The sequence below is a fragment of the Rhamphochromis longiceps genome, linkage group LG14, assembly GCF_057381845.1.
Source record: "Rhamphochromis longiceps isolate RC_006_pf linkage group LG14, R_longiceps_female_GT1.1, whole genome shotgun sequence".
NCBI lineage: Eukaryota > Metazoa > Chordata > Actinopteri > Cichliformes > Cichlidae > Rhamphochromis > Rhamphochromis longiceps.
In genome coordinates this window covers 2,532,964-2,557,642 of record NC_140570.1, presented here as the reverse complement: position 1 = coordinate 2,557,642, position 24,679 = coordinate 2,532,964, and the positions used below count along the sequence as shown (strand labels likewise).

The 24,679-nt window shown below is 43.9% G+C and overlaps 1 protein-coding gene across 4 annotated transcripts in view; it reads right to left on the bottom strand.

Annotated features, from left to right (window-relative positions):
• Positions 1-5,374: 5,374 nt before the first annotated feature.
• Positions 5,375-24,679, bottom strand: part of sgsm2 (small G protein signaling modulator 2) — a 104,130-nt gene continuing 84,825 nt past the window's right edge. For 3 of the 4 annotated variants that reach the window (XM_085379831.1, XM_085379833.1, XM_085379835.1), the window contains 16 exons: positions 24,307-24,374; positions 23,829-23,992; positions 22,817-22,949; positions 22,476-22,610; positions 19,096-19,270; positions 18,481-18,545; positions 17,502-17,647; positions 15,031-15,159; positions 14,772-14,954; positions 13,286-13,672; positions 12,980-13,104; positions 9,504-9,586; positions 9,200-9,309; positions 9,020-9,116; positions 8,738-8,905; positions 5,375-8,463 (listed from right to left, as the gene is read on the bottom strand). In XM_085379831.1, coding sequence (XP_085235957.1) covers positions 8,375-8,463; positions 8,738-8,905; positions 9,020-9,116; positions 9,200-9,309; positions 9,504-9,586; positions 12,980-13,104; positions 13,286-13,672; positions 14,772-14,954; positions 15,031-15,159; positions 17,502-17,647; positions 18,481-18,545; positions 19,096-19,270; positions 22,476-22,610; positions 22,817-22,949; positions 23,829-23,992; positions 24,307-24,374 — 2,257 coding nt within the window. In that variant the 3' untranslated portion in view covers positions 5,375-8,374. The remainder of the gene's footprint in view (positions 8,464-8,737; positions 8,906-9,019; positions 9,117-9,199; positions 9,310-9,503; positions 9,587-12,979; positions 13,105-13,285; positions 13,673-14,771; positions 14,955-15,030; positions 15,160-17,501; positions 17,648-18,480; positions 18,546-19,095; positions 19,271-22,475; positions 22,611-22,816; positions 22,950-23,828; positions 23,993-24,306; positions 24,375-24,679) is intronic. The other variant, XM_085379834.1, reaches the window with a different exon arrangement.

Here is a 24,679-nt window from a genome sequence, read left to right as displayed (position 1 = left end):
GTACAGTTTACCGACGGATGGGTGCAGGACCTTGAAATGCACCGTGTAGAAAGTAAAGACCATCGTACGTATCATAAGTTTACCAGTCTCACAAATTGTCTTCATAAATACACATTCGTTAACCGTTTATTAATAGGACCTTTGAGCTCAACGGTAATTAATTAGCAGTGGAAATAATTTCTGGTAGCATCACAGAAATGTAGCAGTGACAATAATATTGTATGCTGTAATCGTACTGGGCAATTAGTGATACAAAAAACTGTTTTATCCTGTGAATAAAAGTATATGTTTTTGTCAATGTACCATAATAACAGAAGCGAAACGCAATATTGTGTCAGGACAATTCACTATTTATGCACAATAAACAAAGGAGCATAGCGCGACAATTTCTGTTCAGCGCCAGACTTGCTTGTAACCTATATCACCAGTTATGTTATGAAAATGACGCATTAACTACAACAGCAGACTGACCTTTGTGTAAATGCTTGGAGCAGACTAACCTGTGAGCTGGAGGGTTCTGGGACGTTATATTTGGTCTTTGAATGGCTGCAATCCAGGCCATCCGTCACCTCTTTGTTACTTCGGAAACATGGCTCGAACAATTTCTCTTCAACGACGTAATCCGATAACAACCGATCTCTTTACCCGTCGGCTTCCCGTGGCTGTCATGCGACCGGCTATTGCAGTTAATAATACAACAGCTTCTTGCCATTTTTGTGTTTCTTTTTATCGCTGTGTGACTGATTTCAATTGAAAGCCTGCGCGCGCTAGTACCGCTTGCCACGAGTTCCGAGAATCCTTTGCGGTTTACCCGTGAATGACGTCACATTTTCAATCTCTATATAATATGCATGTTAAATTTTATATTTGGGGTGGAATATCAAGTCTTTTCAAGTAAACCGGTTCAAGTCCAATTCAAGTCCCAGGTCATTGGTGTAAAAGTCCAAGTCAAGTCACAAGTCTTAGAACATTTTTTTCAAGTCAAGTCTAAAGTCATAAAATTAATGACTCGAGTCCAAGTCATGTGACTCGAGTCCACACCTCTGCTATGATGTTACTGATAGTGAACTTTATTTTATTCATAAGGTTAGTAGAGTTTCCAACGGCTCCTTAAAAAATGGAATGGTCCCTCATTCAGAGAAAATATTACACGTTTGGTGTTGAGCTGAGAAGAGACGCAGTTTGTCCCGGACTTTAGCTATAATGAAAAAAAGGCACAAAGCTGGAGTTATTCTGTCATTACGCTGCACAGCTGCCTCTTCTTCTCTCATTCTCTCCTCTCCTGTTTCTACTTCAATCATGAAACTGATCAGTGATCAGCTGATCAGCTTTTCTCTCTTGTTTGTTTATCGCCCACTTTGTGCCAGAAAGAGGAAACCAGCGGATGTCGCGCTAAACAACAGCAGCACGTTCAAGCTTGATCAGCTGTTGTTAGAATTTATTTAATATTAATTTCTAGTATCAGCTGATGTTTGCTGGAGCCACAGCTGTAAAGCTGCTGGTCATGATGTCGGTTTGTATATCTGGTGAGAGGGAAACATGAAGATGAAACCAGGAGATGTCCTTACTGAATCATCAGAGCTGAACAGGTGATGGAGAAACAGGTTTACCTTTTAGTTAACATGAATGAGCTGAAGGGAAGTTATGAACTGTTTCTGAGAGACAAATAACACCAGGATCCTTTTTTATGTAGCTGACAGCTGGTAACTGTGCAGGGGCGGGTCTAGCAAAGTGTTGCCAGGGGGCCAGGTAGGGCATTAACAGGGAGAGGGGGGCACAAAGAAATACTTTCTTATTCTCATTTAAAATATCTCACTTTTATTAAATAATTATCTAAATCTTACAACCAAAGTTTTATCTGACGTAAAATGTATAGAAATCATACATATACCAACAAGACAGTGTACATATGGAAAAGATATATATAAATCTTATAAAGTTTGTATCTGTCTTGTGTGAAACTTGTATGAAAAGCATACAAGAGTAAAAGCAGATATAAGATCCCTTGAAAAATTATATAATGAAACTTGTATGTTTTGGATACTTACTAAAACAATATATGAAAGTAATGAGAAAGTGGCCACTTTCATGAGTAAATCATGTAAGCCTTATAAGTTTTTACTATTTCTTTTCCATATGGGACTGTCACAACAGCATTTGTTTTCAGTCAAAGTCTTTATGGCTTTAATACCTGGTGGGCCGGTCTGTAGTCAAAATGCCCGATTTTCTGTCCCAGTCCAGCCCTGCAGGTTAATACTGGCAGTGTCACGATGCCAGCTGACTGTATTTCATCATCAGCCAGTGTTGTTCTTTATCAATATTACCAAAGTTTACCATAAGGCAGCAGAGAAAGTATTTACTTGCTTTCAGGTTTTATTCAAATATTAGTCTTTTCAGTTGTTTCCCCACTTTTTTCCTGTTTCAAAATCAAACACCAGTTTGTGAGAAGATTATCTTCTTTTTTTAACAGGCAGATAAAGTTTTGCATTGGAACTGGCTAATTTGTCAATTGTTTGTTACAAATGTTCGTATTTTAATATTCAAAAATGTTTTTGCCCAAAACATATGTGCACTATATGTCAGTAAAAATACTATGCAAATATTGCTGTCCTTGACTGCTGAGTAAACACTGACAAAGCACTGATTGTATCTCTTGTACTTTATCAACGCAGTATCTAAAAACTTTGCACCGTAGTGGTTAAAATCTCCTTCTAATAAGAGTTAAAAGCGCATTTGGTTATTAGGTTTATAGGGTTATTGAATTATGGTTAATGGTTGGTAGAATTTTTTTTTTAAACATTATCTGCCAATTACATCTGCCACCCTTCTCCAAATCTGTGCCCCTACCTGGCCCCCCCAACGAAAATTTTCTAGACACGCCACTGCGCTCTGCTGAGCAGTAGCAGTTTTTGACACGGGCGGTTGCCCGGGGCGGATTCACGGGCATCGGCAAAAAAAATAAAAAATAAAAATTGCTCGTACTCGTGCTGCCCCGACGTCAGCCAGCGCATATCGGGAATGTCACAGGCACCGATCGGTTTTCTATCGCCCATTTGCTGGGAGTAAGGGCGCCCTCAGTTTGCGAGGTGCGCCTGCTGCTCAGGGAGGCGGGGGCGGGGGATTCTCTGGCTGGCTGGAGCAGCGTCTAATAACCAGCTCGCAAAATAAAACAATTTAAAAAAAACCCAACAAACACAAAAACACCAGACATCATGATACAGACTTATAATTTGCACCGATGTTTTTTCGAAATTCTGTACGTGAAAAGTGAGCGCGAGAGCCCTCGGTGCGCCTGCGCGCTGCTGAAGTCAAAGTAAACTTTATTGTCATCTCCGCTACAGACAGCCCAGCATATAGAGAGACGAGACGACGAGGCTCCAGCTACAGCAGTGCAAGTAAACAAAAAACAAATATAAGAAGAGTAAGAAAATAAATATACACTTTAGGACCAGGGGTAAAGGATCAATAACAATTTAAAATTTATAATTTGATGATTTAAAGTCTCACACACAACCCGTCGAAAGGGGAGGGGCCAGCTGCTTCCAGATAGAGCACATTTCATTCATAATGTTGTAAATCCAAGCCCATTATGGATTCATGATTTGAATCCTGGGTTGTGTGAAATCCCAGAAATACACCTTAGACAAAGTGAATCTTGAACTAAGGTGTAGGTGTGTTAGATCATGTTGTGGTGATCCTCGGGTTGGGGGATGATTGTTCATACTGGAGTGCAAAATTCAAACCAGTGGAAGATGGACAAGAAAAGTTCAAAGCCATCAGGTGCTCAGTTTAGAAAAAAAGAGAAAAAACAAGCAGAAACGAGCAAAAGATGCAGGTAAGCAGATGTGTGATTGGATAATGGCAGCTCATCCTGAAACTATCAGAATCAGAATACTTTATTAATCTCTAAGGAAATTATGTGCGTTACAGTTGCTCCAAGAAGAAATGGTAAAAATAGCAACAGTAACAGACTAAACTCCAAACAATACATTATGTTACAGATTTTAATATTAAGAAGGTGTGTTCGCTCAGGGCGCCAAACAGGCTAGGACTGCCACTGCTGCTGAGAAGGTGATTGGCTGCAGACTCCCATCTCTGCAGGACCTGTACACCTCCAGGACACTGGGGCGTGCAGCTCGGATCTCAGCTGACCCTTCTCACCCTGGACACAGTCTGTTTGACCTGCTCCCCTCAGGCAGGAGGCTCCGGTCCATTCGCACCAGAACCTCTCGCCATAAGAACAGTTTCTTCCCCTCTGCTGTTGGACACATGAACAATAACCATATGACTGTTCCCACCACTAACACATGACCCTACGCTGTGTCACTGCATCATTCCATGTTTGGCACTGATCACCACCTGCACTCATGTATATATGTATATATCTATCTACTATATATCTAATTCTTATTTTTATGTTTATTTACAGTCTGACAGTATGTTTGCACTAAGTACCGCAGCATTTTCCTAATGTTGTAAACCTGCTCAACATTTGGCAATAAAACTCTTTCTGATTCTTAAAATCATGTTTTCCCTCTGATGAATCTGATTAAATTCCGATAATAATATTCAGTACTTACTTTTAAAAGTTTACTCTTCGGCCGCTCCGCTTCCACCGTTTTTTTTCGGCAAAATTATCCACACCCACCGCCGCGCTATGCATTCTGGGATATGTTGGGTCACGAAGTCTACACCGCCACATCCTTAAAATTCAGGGAAATGAAGGACACATTTGAAGGCCGCATTTTGAGCAGCCTTCAAATTGGGACAGCCTTCGTCGTGTCAATCGGCCTTAAAATGCGGCCTTTAAGGCTGCAGACCCTGAATTGGGATACAGCCATAATGATCTTGATAGTTGAGCTCAACAGGAGCTCAACCTGCGTCCGTTACAGATGAACAGCAGCCAGAATTGTTTTGTCCTACAGTGGCCACCGTAGCTAGGATTATGCGCTCGAGTTTGGAGGGGTGAGAAAACAGGTTGACTGCAATCTCCTGACAGCTAGTGAGTAACTTTTACACACAGAGCCTTTGTTTGCAATCCAGTTAAATATATCAGCTTCATCGTGTAATCTTACCGACAGCTAATGTTTTGTGTTCCTGACAAAATACATTTATTGTGTTTGACTCTCTGAACTATTAAAGCTACTAGAAAACTTAACTGCTGGATGGCAGCCCACTTTATTTCTTTTCAAGGATGGGAAACGAGAATAAAATGCTGCCCCCTCGTGGTGAGGCGGTCACGGTGTATTTTTTGCAGAGCAAAAGGTGTTTTTAACCTTAAGGCAGTGTAGACGTTATTAAAAGTGTCCACACGTTAGCAAGAAAAGCATAAAGGAAGGAGAGCAGGCGGGTCATGAACAACTTCTTATTTAATAATACATTACATTCAAGGCAAATGATACACCCTTACCAATACATATTCAGCAATGCAATCGTTGGCTCCCTACATAAATAGAAATTTGAAATCTCAAAGTCAGTGCACAACATTAAGAGAGAACACTTAACAGTCAATCTGTAACATGGTCTGCACACATTCTGCATTTCTGCACAGTACACACCTCTGGCTAGTGCTGCTAAAACCAACATAAAAATAGATCTCAAAATAAGTTATATGTGTATTTGTATATATGTTGTGTCTGTCTTCATAGAAATATTGGGCTTTTGGTTCATATGTACAGCAGTATAGACTTTGATGGGTTTCTCAAATGACAGAAATTGCACAGTAGTGAAAGAATTCAAGAACACCATTTCCAAAAATATTTTACACAAATAGTAAACAGTCAGTCTTCAAGATGCAGTATGAAATTGCACGTTGTCGTCATGCCACAGAGGGGGCTGTTTCAAGGCTTTGGTACACAACGTCCTGATCGGAAGAAAAAGCACGGACCCGATTCCTCCTCCGAGCCTCCGCGGCGGCGGGGAGGAGGGGCCGTAGCGAGGTCCATCCAATGCCACGGCCTGTTCCTGGGATCAAACTAGCAATCGGAGAGCAGGATGACTACAGTACACGTTAGGATCGGGGAAGACTCTTGGCACTTGAATCACAGGTGCAGGTCCGTGTCGGACGACCGATCGTACGCGGTCGCGATGGACGGTTTAAGGAGCGATAAAGGGTCACACTGAGAAGAAGGGAGAGCAGGGAGGGTGTCAAAAAAGCATCCGACTCCCTTCAGATACAAACGTGAATGTGCTGTTACTCTGAAGCCAACACCAACACACTGTAATACTGATCCACTGAACACTAGTGATGGCATTAAAAGCAGCTTCTTTCAGATTTCTGTTGTTTTTTCTCTAAACCTGGGACTGTAAAGACAAACCCAGTCCGAGTCTCAGAGGCTGGACTTCGGCTTCACAGGGACAATTGCAACCACTTCTCTGGACAGTTGAACAGTCTTCGTGGTGCCTTCAGGTCAGCGTGCATGTTTCAAAGGAAATTACTGAAAGGATGGTCTATGTTTCCCGAGAATATTCTTTGCTGCGAAAAGTCAAACAAGCACTGACCACATCCTGCATCCTCGTGTCTCGCGTTCTATCCCATATACTCCATCTGGTTTGTTTTTTCCCAGGGAATGCCTAATAATGTGTGCTTCTATTTCCTGCAGCTTCACCAAATGTCAACATTTCAACACAGATCGATCTGAAACGGACGTTTTCTATGAAGTTAAATGGATTTACTTGTAGCTGGTTATTGGAGCTTTCACACTATAGTTCAGCTCTGTTGTGTGATAGTTAAGGATCATACAAATTTAAATGTTAATCAAAGATTATCTGAAATAATTATACTCCAGGAAGTATATCACAAAATTAGCTCAACTACTTGTTGTCTCAGTGTGATTTAATAGCAAGGCAAAGACCCTTTGAGATTAGCGAGAGATCCCAACAATCAGACAAGAACTTCCTTTTAAGTCTCGGGGACGGGGAACCAAGAAAGGTACATGTTTGTGACTAACTGTTAAATACTGTTTTTAAACAGCTGGAAAAAGCTGTAAGTTATGAACAAACAGCACTACAACACTAACTCGAGTCTATGATCTTATTGTGACGTCTGCTAAACTACAGCCAGCTGTTTGAGGTTTCCTTCAAGGAAGTGATTTTCATTCTTTTCATAAAAATATCCAAACACTGCTAGATAAATCAGTTTTTAAATTGTAATTCAACTAATCCTAATTAGATCAGTTTGTCTTCTTAGTCTGCTTTTGAAAACTCAGTCAGTCTTTGTAGGCTCAGCGAAGCCAGAAATAGCATGTTTGGTATTTTGTAATGACCCCGACACGTAAAGTCGTTTCCTAGTGTTTCAAGTGTCGCTGGATTCTTCACCACCTTTCTCCTGCTCACCTTGGATGTAGGTGACGTTGTGCCGGAAACCTTTGGCTCTCTGAAATTGATGAGCAGCCACAAAAAGAGCTAAAAACTATTTAAACTCAAGGTGAAACTGATCGAGATAAGTTGAGGTGCAGCTCTCAAACGTAGCTGTGGCCCTTTTAAAATTGCGAGGATAAGGAGGAAGGCTCGTGTGCTTGCGTTTCCTGTTGTGCTCTGGGAGTAAACATGCTTCAAACACTGACCGACATGTTCAGAAAAGCTGGCTGCAATTCATCCTGAGTTCCTAAATGGTCTGGCCTCTCGCAGGCTCCTCCGGCCCCCACAGACTGTGGCGTGGCCTTCACAGGGACCGCGAAGGACCCGCTCACAACAAAGTGCAAGTAAGTACCTTGGGCTGTTACTGAAAAAGGCAACATTTGTGTCATAATGACTTTGTGGACAAAAAGAAAAGAGGGGGTAAAAACACAAATGCTTGTAGAAAACACTCATGAAAAGGTCGTTGGCACAGTCCATTTGGTCACTAATGAAAACGTCTTCGTGGCTAAGTCTTCTGCTGTGTGTACATCCTGCACTCTAGTGGCCACAGATGGCACTGCATGGACAAACACAAACACTGAGAGCCTCAACTTTCCTGACAGCCATCCAACATGTTCTGTCTCAGAGTCGAGGAAAAGAGTGCGACTTTAGAAAACCGAGTTGTGACAGTGTGTGTGTGTGTGTGTGTGTGTGTGTTTCATGCACGCACGCAAACTCTGTCGGACTGGGGAAACTCAAGAATGCGTTCACAGTGTGATCAAACTCACAAGCATGCAGACAAATCCACATGTCCGAACAGGTACCATGGGCATTCCACGTGAAGGGCAATGTAAACAGATCGGGCCGAGCTCCAACAGCCGCCCCATTCCCGGGGCCTTCACCTGGAGAAAAGGGACGCCTCGACCACCCGGCTGTGGCCTGGGTAAGTGGAGGCAGGAAGTGCTCTAGTTTCCAGCAGGGTCAGACACTCTCCCTCCGCATCCTCCCATTCCTCTTTCTGCCTTCTTCATCACAGTTACTTGTTGTCCATCAGAGACTGGACTTTGTGCACCAGCTCACGTGCTACCTTCAGGATATGCTGGACATCGTGCCGCTCAGCCATTTCTGTGGATCAGACAGGCTGTTAGAGAGACCGCTACCAATATGGAAATACAGCACAGTTTGTAGATTTCAGCAGCTAACTGATGAGCCCTGAAATGAGTTTGAACTATGTGTGTGTTTGTGAGGAAGCCAGATTATCTAAGAAACCCACACAGGTACAGGGAGAACATGGCAGCGCTAACGGCCACGCTGCAGATTCTACATGCGGACCCACTGACACTGAAGCTTTCTACTCACTGTTCAGACCTCAGAGCACTGGTATGAATGTGCGTCCTACCATTAAAGAATTTAATGATGTCGGTGAAGTCCATGTTGTTGTCCACGATGATCTCACGGTAAACTGTGACCAGCGCCAAGGCCAGGAAGAGGACAAAGTGCTGCGAGGAAATCCTGGGAGCCACCCAGATCACCTCCCACACCGCAAACACGTCGTCGTACAGCAGCTCTGCACACAGCACATTCCCGTAATCTGCATTTCTAAAGAGCGCTTCTCAACACGCACACTTTGTCTGCGCTCGGAAAACAGAAACGTCACGTGAGAGGAGGATGGCGTGTTCACCTCTCTTGAAGTCCAACAGGAACCACCGGTAACAGAAGTAGAAGTGAGTGTAATCGCCGTTCTGCTGCATCAGCTCGAACAGCTCCGAGTCCAGGATCTGCCATCACACAGAACAGCAGCAGCTGTTAGCTGGAGCGTCTCTCGCTCTCTGATACTCACTCTATGAATATCATCCATCACCTGGATCAGTGACCTCATGTTGGCAAAGTGCGAGTCCATGGCTCCACCATTAGGGAAGTTCTGACTCATCCTCTTCATCAGCTGAGTGAAACAGCTGTACGCCAGGCACTCTGACACACACACAGTTAATGATCATTTATTGAATATTTGTTCTGGAATAAATACTGTTGCAGAAATGAAAGCAAGCGTTCTGCTGCTGCTGCACATGTGTTTACTGGCTAAACGGACAAATGCTTTTTAGCTTCTCATTGTTAGGCAGGGCTTTGATCTGTGAGCTCACAGTAATTCAGTTCATTTCTCTCACCATCATCCAGGATGACCATGAGCGGAGCGAGGAGGTCACACATGCCCTGAACGTAGCCCATCTCTAAATGCTCCCACACATAGCTGCCAGGAAGAGAGAGGCAAAGAGAGACAGACTAAAGAGAGAGCACACACATCGGTAGCTGTTGTGAATGTTGGTGATTCGTTCTCCACAAATAAAACGCTAGAAACTGGAAATAACACAAACAGGCTGGAGATAAAACCTGCTTCTTCTCACTCTGTAAAATACTCGCCTCCATCTTCTGCACCTACTCATCACTGCACAAGTAATCATTAGGGGTGCAACGATACAGTGCTTTTGGTTCGGTACGCATATGTATCGAACAATACAAAAGTTTTAATTTATTTTATCAACTTTCCTTCTGACGATGCTGTCTGTGTTGAGCGCTCAGTGGATCTGCGCTCGACAGTGCAGCCTAGGCGGAGCAGTCGATTGCAGATTCACTGAGCGCAGGGCAAGCTAGCGAGACAGAAGCTGAGCTCCTTGCAACATGGCAAACTGAACCTCCCCCACCCTCATTCAGATCTGGCGTTTGGAACTATTTTGGTTTTCATGTGACGTATGACCCTGAAGGTAAGCGAGTCATGGACTAAAGTAAAACAGTATGTTGGATGTGCCACGCAATGCTCAATTACATTGGTGGGAGCTAGTGCGTTAGCGCAGTTAGCTCGTTAACGTGTTGGCCGTCCAGCCCCACGCACGGGGCGATCCGCGGTAGCTCGTTAACGGAGATTTGCCGTGTTGTGGCGTTAACATCATTTCAGATTTACCCTGACAGCACTAGTGGGAACACAACGAATATGACTGCACATTTACTTCCGACATCATCCTCGTGCAAAGACAAGTGGAAGCAGACAAAAACAACAAGCACGCATGCTACAAACTTTAGCCGAGTCATTTAGACAGCCGTTAGCACAGGATTCTCCTTATGGGGACCTGATATGTTTAATATGCTGCTGAGAATATAGCCCAGAAGAAGCTATAGTATAGCTTTTATTTTGAAAGAGACATTTCTCTGTAATAAACTCTCTTTTCCAAAGATGAGTGATTTCTCGATCAGATAGATTTATTATTTTATTACTTTGTTGTTTCAGCAACATTAAATTTAAAAGCTGTACTTTTGAGTTAAAATATATATTTATAATTTTAATAAATGACAAATTAAAAAGGTATGAAAATTTGTTTTGTATCGAAAAAATATTGAACCGTGAATTTTGTGCATCGTTGCACCCCTAGTAATCATCTAATCATCATCTAATACTCCTGTACATACAGTATTCAGCAAAAAGTGAAGAGAGTAGCCAAACCCTCAGATTACGTCTCAGATCTACAGCTCTGCAGATCTGCAGTCAGCTCACTGCTTTACTATCTTCCTACCCAGTCTGACAAATAAGCAGCTCCTCTGCAGATGATCAGCTGTTTTACAACTACTCACAAGAATTTTTGAGGTCTATAATTGATGGCTTTTTAAATAACGGCTTAATTAATTCCACCTTAAAGGCCTGTCTTACATAGCCCTGGCTGCATGATGCCATTTAGCACTGAGGTCCATAAAGCAGACTTGGGTATCAAACACGGGTTAGTACTGAGCTGTCTGTCACTGGGACGTCTGAAAGCTGCGGACAGGCAGAGCATCGCTTCACCAGGAAGCAAGAACAGATGTGTTTATGAGAACCCTTCATCGCACCTGACCCTGGATCAGTTTTACAGCCTTCTTACTAGAGCTGGGCGATAGAACGATAACGATATGTATCGCGATATAACTTTTACTCGATAGAGAAATTAAGCTATCGCGATAGACCTCGCCGCTCTTGTCCTCTTTAAAAAAAAAAAAAAAAAAAAAGGTCAGCCGATCCAAATTAAGTAGCGCAGAGCCGAACCAATCACAGCCGCAGCGTCACGTCGCGTGACTTGTTACGTACAGCACAAGTGCCAAGCCGCACGTGTGTTTGTTTGGGAAGCAGCCAGCGCGTAATGGAGGAAATGAGTGTGCCGACTAGAAAAATCAACCGAGCGTGACCGAAGAGAAAACAGATGATGGTTCCAATGCCGGAGAGATTGTCGAACGGAAGAGCCATAGAAGTTCCGTAGTGTGAAGGTATTTCGGCTATTTCAAGTCTGACAAAAACAGAGTAGCGTGCACTGTAAATTGTGCCGAAAGCAAGTCTGGAAATACAATAAACTGGTGCATGCGTCACACTGTGCGCCACGTTATTGTTTCAGTGAAATGAATTTCTACAAGACTGTTACTGTTAATTCTACTCTCTGCAGTGTTTAAATGCTTACATATACACACAGTTAGTCCCTCCACACATACGACTCGGTTCTGCTTCTGTGCCCCAGCTTTGTTTACTTTTTCCCACCGAGGCTTCTAGACTTCTGATTGGCCAACATTTCTGCACGGTTAGGAATCTAGCGCCACCTGCTGCTTTGGCATGTTCATAGCAGCGTTTTCCTTCATTTCTGCCTTTATGTGTGGACGGGATTATTTTTTAAAACGAAAACGGAAAATCTCCGTTTTCAAAAATACCCGTGTACGTGTGGACGTAGCCTCAGTCTCTGACTGGAAGCGCTAATTCGTCATTCGGCTTTTGTCAGACTAAAGTAACTGTTAAAACTGTTTGAAAAGCTCAGCTATACAACAAGGAGAGATTGAGAATTTCCTTTTAGTTCTCAGTTTATTTGATATTGACAAAAGTTAGTCAGTTTTGTCTGTTCTTCTGTAAAACAAACTAAGATTTATTTTTAGAATTAATATTTTGTTTCTAAGTGGAATTGACAGTTTAGTCTGTTTCGTTTGTCCTATTTTGAAACTTAAACGCTTTAGCGGCTGCCTTTTGTGTAGTTTGCAATATTTGCCTTTATTTATCTGAAAAAGTCTCATGTTCCTTAAGTACATCTACCCTGTTGAACTTATTATGGGAAATAAATATTTAAAAACAAGCTGCTGATTATTTCACATTTTACTTGTGAGCAACGGCACATTTAAATCTTACAAATATAGTTATTTGGCTTATATCGTGATAGATATCGTTATCGCCTGAAATGAAAAAAACATATCGTGATATGAAAAACTCTCATATCGCCCAGCTCTACTTCTTACTAACAGAGACCTTACCCAGTGCCTGCGATGCCACACCAGTGAAACCACAGAGCGATACAGATGCATTTCTTTGATATTCAACAGTAGCAGCTGTTAGTGAAGGCTGACTGAAACTATTTACAGGAAGTGGATTTGATTTTGTTTACAGCAAAAGAAACCAACCTGTTCTGGTTTTATGCGACTACCTGACTCTGGTCATTTCAAACCCAGCATCACGTGACACGTCAAGTAAAACAGGTTTGTCTTTCTGCTGGAAAGCTTCACATTGCAGTTTCATTTTTTCACTCAGTGATTTGAATCATCGTCATAAAACAACAGGAGGATCTTCTTCCGTCTTCAGGTCTTTCTCTACCTGCACATGATGTTGCGGAGTTTCTCCAGGTTGCTCGTGGTGAAATAATAGTAGTTGCGATCGCAGCGCTGGACATCTTTGTCTATTCTGTGGAGGTTGAGGGCGACCGTGTCCAACAACTCGATCTGCAAAATGAAAAATAGTTTTCTGCTGTGTGGAATCTGCTCAGTGTTACTGCACAGTGTGTCCATCAAACACAGACTGTAGGTTGGTGTCACTCTCCAAGCACTTTGTTCTGATCATGTGGCATCAATGCAAAAAACAAGCCCCATAAACGGACATAATGTATGCACACACTGTACGTACTGTATAGGAAGAGAGCGATGGTGACGTCCCCTCAGCAGCTGCTCCACTGGTCACCAGTTTGTCCAGCTGACTGCACAGCCTGTCTTCTGTCAGAGAGTCCCGGCACCCCGCCAGCTCACTGGGAGTCCTGCCGTCCTCCGCGCCCCCACCCTCCTCCTCTGTGCTCTGACCGTCATCGATACTAGACAGGATCTGGGAGTGAGCAGAGGTCACAGAGTAGTTTCTAGAGGAGGGGAGCCCTGAGTCGGGGGAATCGAATTCTACCAGAGGACGCTCTTCTTGTGGGAGGGCCACGGGGGGCACCAGGTTGGTCATTGTGGGAGTGCTGTCCTCTCCGCTGGGGGTCTCCTGGCTTCCTGCATCCTGCTCATCTACAGACATGAACACCTGAAAAGGGGGCGGAGGAATCAGAAGGCACGATGTGCCAAATTACAACAACAGAAGCCTCGAGGTGCTTTATGCAATATAATGTGATTACGTAAATCCCAAAAGGTTGGTTCTGTTCACCTGGACGTTCTCAGTGGGAGAAACGTTTCATCGCTCATAAACAGGACGTTTGCACAATGAAACTAGTACCACTGAGGGAACGATGGGCTGCGAGGTCAGGTGAGTGCAGCCCTTCCCCAACTCTCTGTGAACAGTACCTATGATCACATCACAGCCCACTGTTCCTGCAGTCGGCTGGTTTCTCCCACTGACAACGCAGATTCAGCCTTTTGGGATTTCCTGACTGGACGACTGAGCATGCATATAAACCTAACTATGCATGTGATTCTTTGAGGTGGGGGCGCGGCTGCGTTGTCTCACCTCTGCTACATCGACTCACTGACTGATCTTTCAGCCGTCTTTGTGCGGCTGCTGCGTTTTGCAGCATTGTTATCAGATCATCTGTCAAACACTGTTGCTGTTATTTGACTAACAGCTTGTGCGAGACGTCTGCAGCCTACTTTTGTAGAGTGAAACTTATTTTGCTTGTTTGTTACTTCACACTGCTTTACAGAAACCATCAAAACAGCATCACAGCACTCACTGTCCAGGTGAACATTAATCATACTTCAGTCTGTTTGTGCCAGTTTAATCTCTTTAAAAACGAGTCGATACATCCGGATTTTTTACTGATTTCATCTTATGCAGAAACACTGAGATGTGCACTGTCTATAATTCAGCCACTAACATGTTTTATTGCTCCATCCGTGGAGGTTTTAGTTTGATGTCTTAATGCAAAACAACACAGGCTGAAATGAAAATATAACAGATAATAACAGAGCTCACGGTGCAGCGTCTGCATGCTGCTGATACCAAATGAAGTTCTGAGGATAATATAAAGCTCACCCAGACAACCCAACAAAGACTTTGGATATTGCTTGTATGAAGCTCACCTCATACAGCGGATATTCAGATTTTTAATAACGTTTAATAAACTCTCACCCCCCAACTTAATAAAGTGTATCACTGAGTGGATGCTATATTGCTCTGAGCCCTTCACCTCATTGCTGAGCGTGGAGTCTCTGTGGACGAGCCGCAGGACGTGGCTGTCGATGCTGCTGCCCGAGGAGAGCTTGGCAAAGATGGCCGACTGCATCTCCTTCTCCCGCTGCTTGACGATCACCTCGCAGGCCTTCCACTCCCGCATCACCTGCTGGTACCGCTCGCCGATCTTTGCATCGATCTTCACACAGGGTTTTACTAACTTCAGGGCAAATTCAAAGAGTGTGTGTGTGTGTGTGTGTGCACGTGCACTGTACCTTACTCATCTCCTTTTTGCTCATGCCAAACTTGTAGTGTCCCAGAAGGAAAGGCCACACCTCCTTTCTGATTTCGTGCTGCACTCCACCGTAATAAACCAGCCGGAGCAGCTCCAGCTCCTTGTAGTTCTGCGCACACACACACACACACACACACACACACACACAATGTCAGGAAGGTAGGCAAAAAAGAGGAAACATAATAGACAAGAAAAGGCCTGAGAGGAAGAGGAAGTGCATCAATAATGGAAGGAGTGAAAGAGTGATGGAGCTCTGTACGGGAGTAGACGTAGATTAGAGCGGAAGATAAACGACACAGATATGAATAGAGTGTAAATTAGTAATGATGACTTTGTTGGAGCTGATGAATGATTACGGCGGCTGCTTTAATAGCTGCGATGGTATCACACGGAGACTTCATTTCACTGAAACTCATTAACTTTTCATTAGAGCGAAGGAGAGAGTGGAGACAGCAGGAGCAGTGCACCATCCTCCACTTTCAATTAATATGCTCCATCAGCAGGTGGAATGATATATGAGTGCAGGATGAGGAAACCGAGGCTCACGAAGTTCAGCTTTGGCTTTGTGTTAATAACTGACTCTGTGCTTTACAAACACAACAGGTAATAATGCTGGTTTACAGCACCGTGCAGGAACACGCTGCTCTGAAACTGCTGCGTTTTAATGGTGGATCTCACACCGAGCACGGACACAGTCACACACTGGGGTCTGCAAACGCCAGCTTCAGACCGCTCTAACTGCACTACTCAGTTTCAGAGCTTTCTCCTCCTCCTGGCTCTGCTCAGAAGACACATGCAGCTTCACACATGCAGCTGGCTTAAGCAGAGCTAACATGGGATTTGAACTTAAATCCAATAAGTGAAAGACTTTTGCTTAGAAGAGCCTCACGTCTGTCCACGCAGGAGTGAAGGACTTTCAGCTGCAGTGATGAAAGGGTATCGCTGGGATCATTATAGTTAGCCTTTTGTCCTCGTCTCAGACTTCATAGCTTCTCGACCATGTTTGGTAAAAATCTTTCAGAACAGTTTAATATTTCATTAATTTATTTAAAAATCAATTTCCAGCTGTTAACAGTTTAATGACATCCAGTGCATTTGCTTGGGCTCTGTTTTTAGCTGAGGATTAAGCTGCGTTTGATGCTCTAGTAGCTGTTCGGGCCAGCAGGACAATGCGGGCGAGTCGATGTAGTCGTGTTCACGTCTGTTCAGGACACAAACACACTATTGTTCACTGAAAGGTGTCACTGCATACAGCTGTCATGTGTAACGGGGTGCATTCAGGAAAGAGTCAGCGCCGACAGGACTGTTCATCATATTGTTCCAGCTGTTTGTATCCTTTCCTGTTGTCTTCATAGCTTTTTAGCTTCTTATCTATTACTTGTTATTTGCACCTCTGAAGTTCACTGGGAGTTAGATAAAGCAGACCGTGCTTGAAGCTCTGGAATGTGTTACTGAGATCCCGGTGGGAGGAATTATTAGGGATTTTTTTCCATCGCTCAGGAGGTCAACCGGGTCAGCGGTTGAATCCCAAACTAACCCAGTCTGCATGTCTAAGTATCCTTGGGAAGGATGCATTAAACCGAGCCTGTGTGCAAATCACCACAGGCATTAGTAGGTTCTGGGTTTCCACAGAGCCCAACGCTCAGATTAAACAAAATGTAGATTCTAGGCAAGAAGTTTCATGAATTAGTAATCTGCAACTAAGAGCAACAAAGGTTTTATGATAGTTTACACAGTTATTCAGCTTGGCCTTTTTCATGCTTTATGCATCTGACTTGAGGAAGTACAGCCCACTGCGCCTGACGAGACACGATTTCCTTCCGTTCACATTCACACCCACAGGCACTCAAGAATCACCCGTTAACCCCACTAACCGTGTGTTTGGACTGTGGGAGGAGACACGAGCAGAACATGCAAACTCCGCACAGAAAGCCCCGGCACATGGTGGATTCAAACCTAGGACCTTCTTCTTCATGGCGGGCACTTTTTAAACCAATCAAGGGGCTGGTGTCAGGAACTATATGCACATGAACTGGACTTTTTCCTGTACTTGTCCCTGATAAATAAACTGCTAGTTAAGCATGAGTGCAGCTCCTCCCACGCAGTAACTCAGTTGTTTCTTATGCAGCACAGCAGATACGTCCTGTCATCCTTTGCTTTGCTTTGCTCCTCATTATTCTCTGAAGCAGCGTTTCTCACAGTGTGGATCAGATGACCTCACTATTACTGTAAATACAACTCACAGAGTGCCTGCACAGCACAAAACAGCCGTAACTTACTGTGTCTGTCAGTGCTGATCAATATCCCTGACAAGATGATGACTTGGCAATTTGCTGTGGTGTCTGGGTTTTAAATTTGCCATTGTGTGTGAGAGGTGGGGGGTGTCAGACTGAGGAGGGACGGGCAGTCTCGTTATGTTGCAGGGTCTGCAGGATTAATGGCTGCACCCACCTTGCAGTCTTTCTGGTACTTGCTCCACACCTCTTTGCTGAGGCCCCCGGATGCCTCGCAGGGTCTGTCTGGGGGGACGATGTTGTGGTTGACCAGAGCTGACAGGTGAGTCCGCACTGTGGACAGGTGTCGACAGTATGCCAGCCCTGAAGGGCACATGTGCACAACAGTAGGGTCAGGATGAGACGACGTTTAGCTCCAATCAGTCTTTGAAACAGATTTCATCGTTTTTTTCATATTTGCCACACGTGCATGTTTTATATCATCAAGCTAAGTTTTAAGATTAGGCATTAATAACCAGAGTAAATACAAAATGCAGTTTTGAAATGATCATTTCATTCATTAAGGGAAAAGTTATCCAAACTGTTTTTCATTTGGTGTTATATAAATAGAAGTGAACTGAGTTAGACCCACGAACTGATTGTGCCGCACAATCATGTGTTTGCAATAACCGGCAATGAGTCGTCATCACCGTGGACGAATCACTCATCTCTTCACACGAGGCCTTAAAGGTTTGAAAACTTAATGAATCATTTAAAACTGTGACTGAAACTTTTTGTCTAATGTAACATTGATGGTCTGAAACAAACGAAACCCTCGAAGAATATATAGAAAAATATGTAAAAGAATATGTAACCACATCAGATTTATTACATAAGAGATGCAGATGGTGCATAAGGACAAAAAGCAAGCGCAGAATTAGTTCAGGTAACTCAAAGGGTCGCACAGGTCAGCAGGTTCTCACACTGCTGCAATAAATCAACTTATTATGTGTGACACTAAATCTAATCTCGTATTTGTTACAGGCGGTATTTATGAATTCTTCATTACATCACAAACATACTGAATATATGAAACTGTTAATTTAAGATCACTGTAATTTCACTGAAATCTCCGTAAAGTCCAGGTGGAACATACGATACGAGGCTCTGGCCACAGATCACACTGGAAACAAAGCGCAAGAATAAAGTGTGCTTACATCCATAGAAGGCTCTGGAGACTATCTGCCGCTTCATGTTCTGGCAGAGCATCTTCAGAGGAATACTGGAGAAAACAAAAGAAATCATTTGTTATCGTCACACGTTTCCAGAAGATGGATCCGTCTCATCGATCTGTGCGTGCCTGTGGTTTCTCAGTGCACAGATAACCTGTGAAGATCCCCGTTCAGTACAATCTCTCACTGTGTTACAGCTAAGAAGCCACGGCCGTCTCAAATCGCTGGTACTTTTCTGTGTGTTCAGCTGATTATTTCCACAGACAGTAAAGCTCTGCTCTTGGCCCGTTCGTCCTACCTCATGTACACTGTGTATATCTTCAGTGTGGCATCACATCAACACTAAATAAATAAAGGCTTCAAGAATATTTTAATATTTAAACATCTCTTTTACTCTTGATGTGTACTGGTTTCACGTGGCTCTTAAATACAACAATATTTAACTATAGAATTAGAAACTTTGGTTAAATTCAATGTTTTCTTACATTTACAAGATGTGATTTTCTCAAATCTATACAATGTCTATACAACTCCTGTAAGCTAATGCAACGCTGCAGGTAGCTTAAACAAATCGAGTGCAGCTTCTGCTTTGATGCATACGTGTGAATATCTGACGGGTCGTGTATGCAGGTACAGCCAGACGCGTAGTCAAAGGACAGGTTGCTGCCAGCGGTGGAGCAGGACTGGCACAGGGACTCGTGAGTGGTGACTTCAGCCTGTTGCCATGACGACGGGCTGCCTCCAAAGCCCTGCGTGTCCATCATGTCCCCGTGGTCTAAGCCAGAGAAGGAAAACGAGAAGACAGAGAGGTTTCAGTGCTCGGAGACACTTTTCTTTTCCCGACACTCCTCTCCTACTGTGAAAGGCTAAGCCTTACATATTATGACATTAGTCCCTCAGCTCAACCATAAATACATCATCACAATATTAAGAAATGAGGAGATGGAGAGTTTTAGACTCGTGTTAAATATGAGAGCTCGAAAAACAAAGGAAACCAAAAGTGGAAGGGGATGGTTTTGGGAAGCGGGAACAGTGCCGTGGGACAAACAGGCTGAGAGGATGCCGGTTCAGTTCATTCAGAGAGGAGGCAAGAGAGACAGCGGAGCTCGGGACGATGCTCCAGATGAACGGGAGAGCAGAAGACAGGAGGAACTGACAGTAGAGAGGGCGAGGCTCACGCTCAGGCCGTGCAGGATGCATAAAACCAGAACAAGACAAGAGACGTCAAAAGAAATCCTCTCGAAACAACCAAAACAAATGGACACCAGGAACAGGGCACACACAGGGGAGGGAAGAAATCAGAAAACATTAACAAATGCTCTTCACCTTAATTCTTCAGGTTGGAGCTGATGACCTGTCATGAATATGAAGCTGTGCTTTGGTCGTTCGATAACCCCCCCCCCATAAAAAAGTCAGTTTCAGAACCGAAAAAAGCAAAAAAGCAAAGAGAAATTGTGCCGGAGCAAGACCGACATCGGCCCCTCCTGATTTACTTTGGGACTAGACGTGATCGACAACTGGTTTTGGGCTCAGTAACGCAACCCCGCTCACACCAGGACTCCACGTCTCAACTACTGCGGAACCCCACAGGACCATAATGAGAGGGGTGGAGGACGGGGCGAGGGGAGGGTGGGGTGGTGGGGTTAGTGAAGAATTACAGTGAACAGCATTGCAGCGAATGACTGCACGAACAGAGAAGAAGAAACTGGAGAGGAGAGAGAAATCAAAAACAAACAGAGGAGACTGTGAGAAAGTCCATCACAGATATGCAGAAACACACAGTCGTTCTCTAAAAGCAAACAGGCGCAGACATGCAAACACTGTCAAGCATGTCGCAAGTGACAAAAGAAAGAGCCAAAAGGAAACAGAGTGCAAAAAGAAAGAGCCACGACAGAGAAAACTCAACAGGACTCGGGCATGCTTCAACAGATAAACCCTTTTTTTTAACTCTAAGGAGCATCCCAGAATGCAAAGCAGCCCCTAGGGCTAGGCGAGGACACCTGGGAAAGTTTGGATCTGTGTTGAAACCTGCTGAAAGACATTTGCAGTGACTATAAAACAAGTCTGCTCATCAGACAGCGCGTTTCCTGTCTTTCACAGGTTTGTGTAAGAAGTGGATTTATCTGTGTCACTGAGCGCTGGAAAGATGGAGAGAAAACAGAAAGAGTGAAATCAGGAACAGAAGGCGGCGGGGAGAGGGTGTTATCGGCTGCTGCAGTATTAACCAGACGCGTGACCGCAGCGTGTTCTTAACGTCCAACTTCCAGCTAGAACAGAAACTACTTTCACTATTTAGAAGTGAATGCTGTGGTTTGAACAGATAACCTGAGATAAGCTGAGATGCTGCTGTATCCGACTCTACAAGTATCCTAAAAAAGCCCTGAGCTGCTCACTGTGCGGAGCTCCCCAGAAACTGTGTTGTCATAGCAATTTTTTAAATTACTCTTTTATTCTCATTTTGCTTACACAAAGTTAAAAAAGTCTGTTTAACTGAAAAATCCTTCGTGTGTTACCTCACCATATTACCAGCAGGGCAGCCACGTCTGAATGTTTACTGGGGAAAATGGTTTGACCACAACAAAAATCACTGACACTCTGTTTTGTTTCAAGACATTTTACAATGTAGCATTTTTAAACTTTTTAACAAAGAAGCGTGTCAGAGTACTTGTAACATAGTTACATTACGAACATTAGCTGCTTCACATTTTGATGAATACCTACAACTTAGCAGTGTTTCATAACCCTGCTGACGGCTCAGCTGCAGCAAAGAAGCCACAGCAGCTGAGTTCGAGCTGTCACTCTGAGGGACGTTAGCGAGCTTTTATTGGGTTGTGTAGTGGATATGCTACCATTGTCTAATGGATGTGTCATGAGGCAGTCACTACGGTCAGTCAGCTACACAAACTCTGGACCAAATAACCAACAGGCTAACTGCAAACAGGTGCACATTTTTGGAAGGTACTTTTCTTCTTTTTCTGACACAGTGCCCTAAAAACTCCCAATTCAATTCAATTCAATTTTATTTATATAGCGCCAAATCACAACATAAGTCGCCTCAAGGCGCGTCATAGATACAGAGAAAACCCAACAATCATATGACCCCCTATGAGCAGCACTTTGGCGACAGTGGGAAGGAAAAACTCCCTTTTAACAGGAAGAAACCTCCAGCAGAACCAGGCTCAGGGAGGGGCGGGGCCATCTGCTGTGATTGGTGGGGTGAGAGAAGGAGCTACTACCCAGAAGCTACTAACTCATGTGGTGCAGCTGGACACAAAGTCAATGAAGGAAGAATTTAGTGTTTCGTACAAGAGCAAACAACAACAAAAGCCTCTTACTTAGACGAGTCTGAAGAGTTCTGTTCATGGTTCTAATGTGGGGCTAATTTTCTGTAGGCTGGAAATGATAAGCACACCTTTCATTTTACATGATGCATATGAAATATTGATTAGTGCACTCAACCAGAACCTCGATGGAGACTGTAGAAGACCTTTAGCTTGTTTGAGACGATGTTGCGGCCTAAAATGAAAATCATATTTAAGTCTGCAGCTTCCACCAACCAGAACTCATCATCAACACAAGACAAACAACCAAAAGATTCTTCCATCTATTTGTTAATCTGTGGCGATTTCCATTGAGAAACTCCCTCGTCCACGTCTATGGTGCAGTGTACTGCTGACGATCCTACCGTGATCTCACATAAATGTGTTAATGCTCTAAGCGCTGCTCGCTGGTTTTGTTTAGTTGCTAACACAACCATCCCTAGCCCATGCTACACTGTTGGGCTCGGAGTCGGGGAGAACATACACAGGCAGACGAAGCTGGAACGGGTGGGGTTGGGAGGTGGAGGGGAGAGGGCCTGAGACAACATAATGGGAGGCAAGAAAGAGCAGGAGAAGCGGAGGTGAGGTCTCGGGGTGGGCAGCAGGGTTTGGTGAGGGTGGGGCAGCAGGGTCGGGTAGGTGTGTTAAGGTGATAAAAACCTTTCATGACATTAGGGTCTGTGAGGTTCCGCGAGCAGATCATTGAGATCATAGCATGGAGCCTATCTTCCTCTTCCTCGTCATCATCCAGCGATGGCGCGCGGCTGCCCGTGGTGTGGTGGTAGTTTATAGTGACTGTTAGCACCGGTGGGACAACAGAGAACAAAGTTAGAAAAGCGGTGCCCTGCATGGCTCTGCAAGAGTATTGTGGGAAAGAAACCAGGGTGCTTTACAAACACATTCATGTAGCCGTTAATCAGATTAGTGTTCGCCACAAAACAAGGTTCGTTTTGGTTACGAGCAGCTACGTCTGTCTCGTGGGCGCCTGCGCTGTTACTTACTGGCTTCGTATCGATATCCAGGGTAGACGATGCGAAACACGTAGTCGGCGGCCGACTGCTCCTCGCCGTTGGCTTCCTGGTCGATAAGCCTGGCGGCACTACTCCTCTTCCTCAGTTTAGGGAATACTTTACCCTGTAGGACAGGTTTAGCATGTGATGCAGGTCAAAGACACAACTTAAACAGGTTTAATGGGACGCTCTTAAATTAGCTTTGTGGGATTCTCCAACACTGAGCCGCCTGGGTTAAGACCTTTGGTTCATCTGTTGTCTAAAACAGCTGTTTTAACTGACTATGCCACCATTCTTCTGATTGGCTGGTTTTACAAACGTGCCATCTGACTTGCAGGTGGGGTTAGGGGGGCTGTGCTCATATTATAGATATCACTGATGTAAAAGAGCCACGAGTAGACAGAAAAATCGAATCTGGAGCAGTCTAAGTCCTGGGCTTCTTGCACGTTTGTCCCACCGTTTCAACCCGAGTAAATACAACATGTAGTGATTTCATTTATTAAGGAATAAAAGTCCAAAGCTGCTCTTCTTTGTGAAGCAGTAAAGTTCTGTCACATACTTGATTGCAGTTGTTGCTGCTAAGGGTGGAGAACCAGTTATTAGGTTTGAGGGGGGACTACTTTTTGACGCAGGGCAGCTGAGTTTTTATGTTGATGGTGACGAACTTTAGTTAAATATAAAATTTTGAGATTCCTTCACAGTTTAGAGGTTTCGATTCTACACATATCTGCTGTATCGGGCTTTATGTATTGATACCATTTCATGACATCAGCAGTCTAAGGAGCCTCAAAATATAAGTGCTGGATGTAAAAACTGTTTATTGGTCACAGCATCATCTCATCACCTGCACAAAGTTTCAACTCTGAGTTTTTGGTCTTGTCTCAAAGTTAGATTCACTCTGTAGGTTGTAGGTCCTATAACTACAGTCTGACGGCACTTCACTGTGCTTTATTTTATTTTAGTGTTTTATGATCTTCATTTGTTACCTGAATCATGCTATTACCTTTCCTTTTTGGGACCAGAGAGGCGGCTCCAACTGGCCCCGTGGTAACAGGCCCGTTTCTAGACAGGAGAGAAAGGCCAGCAGGTGACCACCAGGGGGAAAGTGCAGGGGTGGCCGCTGGATCCCATCCTGACTGACCAGAACCAGTGTCCCCCCACAGTCAGCTGGAATATGAACAGGCAAAGAAAAGAACAAAGTGGATCAAATACTGTCTTCTAATAGTGGACAAGACATAAACTGTGATACTGTAAAAAGAAACTGAAGGTTTGTGCATGTAAGAAATGGAAAAGGAGGAAAAGGAGGAGAGGGATTCTCTGTGTATACTTTGTCATGATCAGTGACATCATGAAACAGATTCTTCATGACATGATCTAAATTTGACGTGACAGACTGTGTGTGTGTGTGTGTGTGTGTGTGTGTGTGTGTGTGTGTGTGTGTGTGTGTGTGTGTGTGGGACTGAATGCAGCAGTATACTCACAGCGTTGGTGACAGTGGATGCATACTATCTGGCGCAGAGGAACAGTGAGTGCGTAATCCCAGTAGATACTAAAGGAGAAGCACGTGTGTTGGATTAGTAACATAAGAGTGACGGGAGTACAACGATCTGCTGATGATCCACAAACAATGCATGAACCCAGGAACACACATGTAGACCCAATCATAGCAAATGCAGTCCAAAAACAGAGAGCAGACATATTAGGTTAATCTGTTAATACATAGATATATACATAGCTAGATGATGCACAACTATATATATCTATATCTACCTATCTAGTATTTCTCCCTGAAAGTAGAAAGATAATTTAGATCAGCGAGACATGAATCAGTCATGAGGTTTCCTGTGAAACTGA